This window comes from Chrysemys picta, chromosome 2 (assembly GCF_011386835.1).
Source record: "Chrysemys picta bellii isolate R12L10 chromosome 2, ASM1138683v2, whole genome shotgun sequence".
In the NCBI taxonomy this organism is placed as follows: domain Eukaryota; kingdom Metazoa; phylum Chordata; order Testudines; family Emydidae; genus Chrysemys; species Chrysemys picta.
Genome location: NC_088792.1, coordinates 67,895,297 through 67,904,211, shown reverse-complemented (window position 1 = coordinate 67,904,211; position 8,915 = coordinate 67,895,297). Strand labels below are relative to the sequence as shown.

General features: G+C 50.4%; 1 protein-coding gene across 2 annotated transcripts; it reads right to left on the bottom strand.

Annotated features, from left to right (window-relative positions):
- Positions 1-621: 621 nt before the first annotated feature.
- On the bottom strand, positions 622-8,379 carry PRR15 (proline rich 15). Of its 2 annotated transcripts, none has more exons than XM_024107033.3 (2): positions 6,127-8,379; positions 622-4,234 (listed from the first exon to the last, which is right to left on the bottom strand). In XM_024107033.3, the coding sequence occupies exon 2, from the start codon at positions 4,107-4,109 to the stop codon at positions 3,747-3,749; it is 363 nt and encodes a 120-aa protein (XP_023962801.2). In that variant the 5' UTR covers positions 4,110-4,234; positions 6,127-8,379; the 3' UTR covers positions 622-3,746. The 2 variants fall into 2 exon arrangements, with proteins under 2 accessions (XP_023962801.2, XP_065439491.1); XM_065583419.1 differs by lacking the exon at positions 6,127-8,379 and adding an exon at positions 5,525-5,823.
- Between the last annotated feature and the right edge of the window lie 536 nt (positions 8,380-8,915).

Sequence of the window (8,915 nt, the reverse complement as noted above, 5' to 3'; positions counted from 1 at the left end):
CACCCAGTCTAAAATGGAAAGAAAGCCTCCTTAGGAGTGACAAGAATTCCATAAAATTATTGCATAATTAATATGATGACATATGTGCTAGCACTGTGTAAAATCTGGATGCACTTATGCTAATTAAACCAGTGGATTCATTGGTTATGGGGGTTGGTAATAGGATATGGAACCTTTCACCTCTAGAAATGTGGCCCAAATGTATTACTACCTGGAAGTTGATGGCCTCTGTGCAATGAAATGATGGTCACAGGTCATTTTCTAATGGATAAATCCAGTTTGTTAAAAGCCACCATCAACACTGACAGCACTTTTCTTTTTGCTAGTCTCAGTGGAGAAGCAAAGGGCTTGACTGAGCTGGGAGTCAGAAATTATCCCCCACCCCGCCACCCCTCCAGCTCCAGGGCTAAAGACAGGAAGATTCTTGCTATCCAGGCTGTTTTGGGGTAAAATGACTTCATAGTTTGCCCGTTCTGAGCTCTTACTCATTTATAACATGGGACTTTAAAAATATGATGACATAATGTTTGATAATTGGTCAGATGTTGACCAGGGTATTAAACCCTAACAGCAACATTTTGAACACCCTAGCCGAATTCTAACAACAATAACAACAAAGAATCAAAACATAATATTTTATGGCTGTCTAGAGAGTTTCAATTGTTGATCTCAAAATGTTGTACAAACAGTAGGAATTATTCTCATTTTAGACAAGATAGATGAGGCACAGAGGCCCTAAGTGACTTGTCAGAGATTACATAGTCAGCCAGCTGTAGGGTCAGAAATGAAAGCCCTACCGATCAGCACTACATCCCGTTAAATTTCTTGCTGTCCTGAAAGGATTTGCTGGGACAAAGGAATAATGATGGCTCCCCCTCCTTTCCCCATGCAGTGCAGGAATTAGCTGTACTCTGATGCTATTCTCATAGACTTTAAGGCCAGAAGGGACCATCACAGTCATCTACTCTGACCTTCCGCACTTTGCAGGCCACAGAATCTCACCCCACCCCCTCCTGTAATAGAGGAGTGACAGTGGAAGTGGGAAGACTGGCTTTCCTGGCCTCTTTTCAGAAGGACATAGAGTTACATTTTCTCAATATCCAGCTGCACCTTAACAAGGACAGGGAGCCTGTATGATAAGCTCAAGTAACATGAACAAAGCCAGCGCTAGGCATAAGCAGACTAAGCAATTTCTTGGGATCCCCAGAGCAGTTCAAGGGGGCCCCCATTCACTTTTTATTATGGGTTGGGGGTTGGAGGGGAAATATTCCTGCTTAGGGTCCTCAATGAGCTGGCACTGCACCCTCTACTTCTAAACAGCAGTGGGCTACTTGTCAAAATTCACTGAGTAACCCAGAGATTTCTATGATCTTGTAGTAAAAGGACACCCACTGCTGAGATCTCACTTTGTAAGTCAGTGAAGGGGAGGTTGTTTTTTTAAATAGAATCTATATGTGTAAAGGGTGAGCTGTGGCAGGGATGGGGGAGAGAAGGAGGGACTGCTATCTCTAGAAACAGTAAAGAGGACAGGGGAGGGAAACAACCCCATTTAAGCCTTTTCCCCACAAATGCTACACTATTACTGTGCATGGACAGTGACTATTTAACAGCATAAAGTAATATTAGAGTGCACTGTTATAAAGTCATTGATCTGACTAAGTTCTTTGATAGTAGGAAGAGTTACTCAGGTAAGAGGTTTCTAAATATCCCCAGAGGTGGACAGAGTAAGTGAAATTTGTCACAATAGAACTGGGAAGTCTGGCTTTCCTGGCCTCTTTTCAGCAGGACATAGCCTTACACGCTCCAGACATAACCCCACCTGAAGGTTAATGGACCACCTACTTACAACATTCACTATTTACTCTTCTGAAGAGGAGTATACTGTTGTCCCACTTCAGTAACAGTAAATTACTTACTTAATCTAGACTAAGGTTACTCAGAAATCATAGTACATGGAATTTCAGGAGGACTGACTAACGCCTATTCAATATCACAACCATACATTAATTCTTAGAAGTTTCTAATATGTTGGGAAAGAAGTTTCAGTCTCTGCTGCCTTGATTTGTCTTTAGTCCCGCTTATGGAAAGTGATTTTGACTATTCATAGTTTAGTTTGGGTTTAGGTTTTCAAAATCAGTTTTATTTACCTTAGATACTATAGACAGACATTTTTCCACTCTAGTTTTCCTCAATACATCTCAGTGTCTCAGCCGATGTGTTTTGGCTAATGGTTCGCTTTGTGATAGGGCCTTTCTGAAAACTCAAGGGATGTTTGAGATTTCAGTTATTAGGAGAATCAGTAGTTCCACTTCGTGCTTGATTGCAACCAGCAGAAACTTTGGGAACCTTGAGCCTGTTTTCATAGGGATAAAGGCTAAGACCACCATCATCACCACCAATAGCCATTTACATGTTAATGAGCATTCTTGCTTTCAGTGTTGGCTGCAAACATACTAAACACAACTCTGTTCAGCATTACCAGAGTTATTCTCTCCCTAAAAGACATTTAGGTGTTATCACCCAATGTCTTTGGTTGAGTTTCATTAGATTGAAACCATCAGTTACCAGAGAACCATACTAAATGCATTGTGTACCTTCCTTAGTGAGCTGAATGACAAATCTGAAGAGCTCTTCTCTACAAGAAAATTACAGATTCACCTCTTGAGCAATTCCTTGTAATTACCTAGAAGTTTGGTGGGAGGGGGGAAGGATGGAGAGAGAAATTCTATTCAAATAGGCAAGAGGCAAATCCTAACACTTAGATGGGAGCAGGGGAACCCAAGCGCCTCTCACTTACAATAACCCTCTTATAACTCACTGAATGTAAGAGGGATTCGTTTACTCTTTTGCTTGACGTATCTACTAGAGGCAAACAGGACCATGATTGTTAGAGATCTACAGGTACCCCTGGAAGTTCTTGGCCTTGAATTTAGGTAAGAATACTTCAATCTCATTCCCTTTAAAAGAGGGTTCATCTTAGTGTATTAGAGCAATGAACAATCCCCTTGGTCAGAAAGCCGAGAAAGGATAGCCACCTATTTGGAAAAGCTACTGCAGAGGGGAGGGGGGTCTGCCGTCTGGAGGGACATAGGTTGCCCTGGTGCTGACACTACAACATATTATAGTCTACTGCATTGTGAATGTAATTGAATATGTTCCTATCCTCTTCCTAGACTTTGGTTTATACGCGTTGTTAATTTACACAGCACGCGAGTAATTTATGGCAGTGCATTGTCTTAGTCACGCTTGTAGCGTCTTTGCACCTTCTAATTCCGACCAAGAAAATCTGCATTTACACTTCAGCTTTATTTCATTATTAAAATTCATCCCCATTTGCTTGAGCTATTTTTGATCAAGAAAGGTACCCGCCCTACCCCCTAAAATAAGCAGCAGGGCAGCGCTGGTCAGCTCCAGCCAGCAAGGGTGATATTCCAGTCCAAAGTGCAGCAGCCAGGAACAGAGACACACGGCGCTGGGATTATTTTTGTTTCCAAAATTTGGAATCCGAACGAGATAATAGGTTCATCCCTGCCCTGGTTACAGCGGGGTCACCGCGCCCCCCGGGGAGAGAAGGCCTCCTCCTAGCGACGAGAGGCACCCGAGGCGTTTCCAAAGCAGCAGGTGTCTCCTCCTCTAGCCCACACGGAGTCACGGCTCCTTGGGTGGTGGAGGAGCGAGAGCTGGGGGACTGGCTGCAAGGGCCAGTGTCGGTCACACGGAGGCTGTACGGCAGCAAACAGCCGCAGCTATTGCCTCTCCTCGCCGGCGTGGCTGGGCGCGCTGCCCTCGAACAGCGTGGGGCTCTCGGCCAGCAGAGGGGCTCGCACCTTGCGCTTCTCCTTGAAGCGGCCGGAGCGGGAGATCTTCAGGTTCCTGCGGCTGCTGCTGCTGCTGCTGCCGCCGCCGCCGGGCTTCTCGCCGAACTTGGGCTCGCTGCTGCTGAAGTTGGGCTGCTGGTTCTCCCGAGAGTCCGGGCCGGGGGGCGCCGGCGGCAGGGCGGGCTCAGCCGGGGGCGGCGGCGCTGCGGCCACCGGCCCCTCCTTGGCTTTTTTCCTGCTGCTGGTCAGCGCTTTCCACCAGGAGCCCGTGGCCGCGGTGCTGTCAGCCATCTTCTCCCGGCGCCCAGCCACCGCCGCCTGGGCAGGAGGCAGCCGCTCCCCGCTCCGGCTCGGCTCACCTGGGCTGCGACCACGTGCGAGGCAGGGAACTCCCCGGGGCGCTCGCGGCGCGGCTCCTGTGCGGGAGGAAAGGATAGCGAGTGACTGAGCTGCCAGGGCAGGAGAGCGGAGCAACCGACCAGGCTGGGCAGGACTCAGGAGGAGACGGAGAGGGCCCGAGGCCAGGCTGGCAGGCAGCCTGCCCTGCTCCGAGTCACACAGACAGGGTGTTCTCTACCCGGGGGCTGGCTCTGAGCCCGAACCTACCTGCTGACTAGATGCCAGCCGCTGCCACAGGAACTGGGCTGGGCTTGAGAGCCCTTTCCCACTCAGGTGATAGAGGCACCTGGGGCTGAACACTAACTGCAGGAATCACACTGGGGTGAGCTGCCTCAGTGAAGGGGGTTGTGGTTTTCGGAGATACTCACGATCACAGCACACAATGAAAGCGCTTATTTCCAGCGGGCCCCTTCCTGCAGTTCTTGATGGATCAAGCAACCATCACTAAGTCATTAGGAGCACACCAGGCCTCCAGACCGGGCCCTATTTTGCAGGGGTCTTCGTATGACAGTCGGGACAGACTAGGTAGGCGAGGTTATCTCTTGTTATGGACCAACTCGGCCACATGCCTAGTCTCTTTCATACTCTGGGATCGGCAGGGCTACAACATCGCTGCAAACTACTCCAGACTGAGGACGGACAAGTCCCTGCTATTCGGTCATAAACCCCAGAAGTTCTCACAGTGTCGCAAACCGCCACCATTTCCCCGATGTAAAAGATAGGGTTGGTACAGATTTAGACCCTTGACTAACCTAAACACAAAGTAGCGATGAGACGATTAATCTCATTCATTTGGAGTCAATAAAAGCCCCTGCTTTGGAGAGTGAACCCTACCCCCAAGTTTTGCACGTGTGCAGATCACTAGTAACTGGGGAGAGGGGACTTCGCTTTAACTTTTCAACCAGAGCATCAGATGCTTAGCAGGAGTCATGAGCGTTTTTTTTGCTCTGGGAGAGCGAAGCCAAAGGTCTTGTGATAGTGCCACTATTTCACAAGTCATAGCTCCTCTCACAGCACTTCAGGACTTCCCCCACACCAGAGCGGCAGGTGCAGACACAGGCCAGATAAATCCATCCAAAATGCCGTTTAGAGTTTCTTATTATTTTATCCGAGCCAAGCTCCCCCTCCCCTATCTGGGCCATTGATCCCCCTCCAAAGGTTATTCACCTCTGGATACACATAGGTTGAACTGCACACCCAAGAATGCCCTGAGGGTCCCCGTCCCACAAGATCCTGCTCTCCCGCAACGCCAGAGCCACCGAGAGAGAGGCATTAGCCCCAGCGAGCGCGCACACCGCCAAACCCACCAGGACCGCAGCACCAGGCTTGCCTGGCCTCTAACAGTGGCGTGAACAGAAAGGTTAAGAACGGACAGGTTCCTTGTTCGCTAGCCTGGGGTTAGCGCAGCTCAGGCCGGACACCAGCGAGGCGAAGGGAAGGCGCAGACGAGGATCCGCTGCCAAATGGCTGCATCCCTCGCGCTCCCGCCTGCAGCGCGGCCCGAGAAGCTGCCCCGCGCCCACAGGAGACCCGGGGGCTGCAGGCGCAGTGTAAGGGCGCGCGGGGCAGGGCAGCCAGCGGGCCCCGGGTCCGGGAACCAGCCAGGTGCAGCTGAGTTCGGTCATCAGCGGCAATTGGCTCCGTGAGACGAGTCACCTGAGGTGGCAAGTCCGCGTCTGCCCGGGCCCCGGCTGGACGGGACACGCCGGGGAAAGTTTGGCAGACGGGCTGGGCCGAACCCGGCCGGGAAGGGCGTTGGGCTGAACGCAAGACCCCCGCCTAGTGAGCGCCCCACCGGCAGCGCTTCGCTCGGGGCCAGCGGCGGGGAGCGAGCGTGGCCGGGGCCGAGCAGGGAAGGAGCCTGGCGGGAGGCACCTGCGCGCGGGGCAAAGCCGGGCCGAGCTCTCACCTGGCGGGAATCTGCGAGGGCCGGCGGCGGCGAGGTTCCCTCCGCCCTAGGGCCCGCGCCTGCAGGGGGGAGCCGCGGCGAGTGTCCCTGCGGGGCGGAGAACGCAGGTAGCCGGCTCTGGTCCCAGGGGAACTCCCGCTGCCAATGCAACAGGCTGCTGCTGCCGGCCGGCGCCTGGGGGAAAGAGCCCGGGGCCGACCTTCAGGCGCCCGCCCGCCCGCTTTGCAGGTGAGCCTCTCAGCCGCTCCTTAACAGGCCATTCGGGCAATGTCCGTTAGAGAAGCCACCTGCACCTCACCATCCCTCCGGGGCGGCCGAGACCGGCTGCGTGGCGGATGCGTTTCAAGGGACACTTGGTTTGGCCCGCCCGCCTCGCTTTCTCCAGCCTGCCCGGCCGCGTACCTAGTGTGTGAGCAGGAGGCAGGTGGAGGTGAGCCCATTGGCGCTCCCCCACGGCGGGGAAGCTCATTGGCTGCTGCGGAGCCCGGCCCGGCGGGGTGGAACAGCAGCAGGGCCGCTCTGGAGGGGGAGGGAGAGGCTGTGGCTCGCGGGCTGCCTCCAGAGACCAGCCTGCGCCTGTCGCCGGCACAGCGCAGCCCTGGGCGCCGGGCCTCGGGGTTTCTTTGCGCTGAGAGCAGGGCCCCAGTTCTAAGCACGGTGCAAACACGTGGGGAGAGACCGCTCCTGCCCACAGAGCTCCTGCCACGGCTGTGACGGGGGGAGGGAATGTGGCGGCCAAGGGTGACATCAGCCCGAGGCAGGACTGGAGCCGCTAGGCAGTGCAGCCCAGCAGAGGCCCTGGTTTCACAGCTACAGGGCGCATCACGCCAGTCGCAGGGAAGAATTGTCTCTTCCTTTTGTTTTAAAAGTAGAATCCTTCCCCCCCCCTCAAATGTTTAATTAAAATGTTCTTGATGATTACCATGTATAGTACAGTGGCTCCATTCAAGCCCCGCTGTGCCTTAACCATTATAATCAGTGTTTCCCCCAGGAATAGAAATTAGGGGGGGTGTTTGAATTTACAGGAGGGGTTGGGCCCAATGAGGGGTGAGACCATGAGGGTGAAGGTGGGCTGTATGGCACCATAGTAAAAACTGAAAAATGTTTCACTACCATTTGATCAGATTTAACCCATGTTTTAAAATCATCACACAAATTGAAGTTGGCTACTCAAGCCTTCTATGAAGTACTGCATCTACATCCTGCTTGGTTTCTTGTTATAATTTTGCACAACTCTGTTAATGAACTTCTTGAATGCACTGCATTCATCTTTGGTGGCTTCTCATGTGTCTGGTACTTCCATTCCTTCAATTGATAGGCTCATTAGTTCATTCACATGATCAGGCAGAAGGCGACTTCTTTCAGAACACAAAATTCTATTAAATGATGAAAAAGAACGCTCAGCTGTAGCTGTTGTGACCGGGAGTAGCAAGAGATGAATTCCTACTTCTGTCATCCCAGGAAACCTAGCATAAAGATCGTGTTGAGCCACTAGTGATGATAAAAAAAGAAGTTGAAGTCAAATCTTCATTCATTCATGGTATGATATTCTACTCTGTGTTCAAATTCTCTATTCTGTCCTGAACACATGGCAGTCCCATTGCTCTATTATGGTGTCTTTGAAAAGTGTCCATGCAGCTTGCAGGGATTTCACTCTAGTCACTGTACCTTTTAATTTCTGTTTAACTAACCTCTTCATTTTTGCATAGTTCCCCTTTCTGAAATTAAATGCCACAGTGTTGGGCTGCTGAGGTGTTCTTCCCACCATAGGAATGTTAAATGTTATTATATTAGGATCACTATTTCTAAGCGGTCCTGTTATAGTTACCTGTTGGACCACGTCCTGCACTCCACTCAGAACTGAATCGAGAATTGCCTCTCCCCTTGTGGGTTCCTGTATCAGAAGCAGTCATTTAAAGTATAGAGAAATTTTGTCTCTTCATTTGGTCCTGAGGGGACATGTTCCCAGTCAAAATGGGGATAATTGAAATCACCCACTATTATTGAGTTCTTTATTTTGATAGCCTCTTTAATCTCCCTTAGCATTTCATAGTCACTATCACTGTCCTGGTCAGGTGGTCGATCCCTACTGTTATATTCTTATTAGAGCATGGAACTACTATCCATAGAGATTCTATGGAACATGTGGATTAAGATTTTTTTACTTCATTTGATTCTACATTTTCTTTCACATATAGTGCCACTCTCTCCCCCCATCCCCCTGTTCTGTCCTTCTGATATATGTTGTACCCCGGAATGATTGTGTCCCATTGATTGTCCTCACTCCACCAGGTTTCTGTGATGCCTTTAATATGAGGCACTCTAGTTATTTAGACTTCTAGCATTTGTGTACAATCACTTTAAAAAACTTGTCACTGTTGATTTGTCTGCCCTTTTCTGATGCATCAGATTCTTTTTTATGTGAATGTTTCTCATCTGATCTAGCCCATACTTTCTTATTCCATCCTCTCCTCCTGATTAAACCTAGAGAATCTCTATCAATAGACTCTCCTCTAAGAGAAGTCTCTGTCCGATCCATGTGCTTCTCTACAGCAATTGGCTTTCCCCTATCTCTTAGTTTAAAAACTGCTCTGCAATCTTTTTAATGTTAAGTGCCAGCAGTCTGGATCCACTTTGGTTTAGCTGGAGCCCATCCTTCCTGTATAGGCTCCCCCTATCCCAAAAGTTTCCCCCGTTCCTAATAAATCTACCCCCCTCCTCCCTACACCATTGTCTCATCCATGCATCAAGTCTCTGAAGTTCTGCCTGACTACCTGGCCCTGCCTGTG

Bases quoted from the DNA above. Each gene is read 5' to 3' on its own strand.
- PRR15 (XM_024107033.3), bottom strand. From the start codon at position 4,109: ATGGCTGACAGCACCGCGGCCACGGGCTCCTGGTGGAAAGCGCTGACC.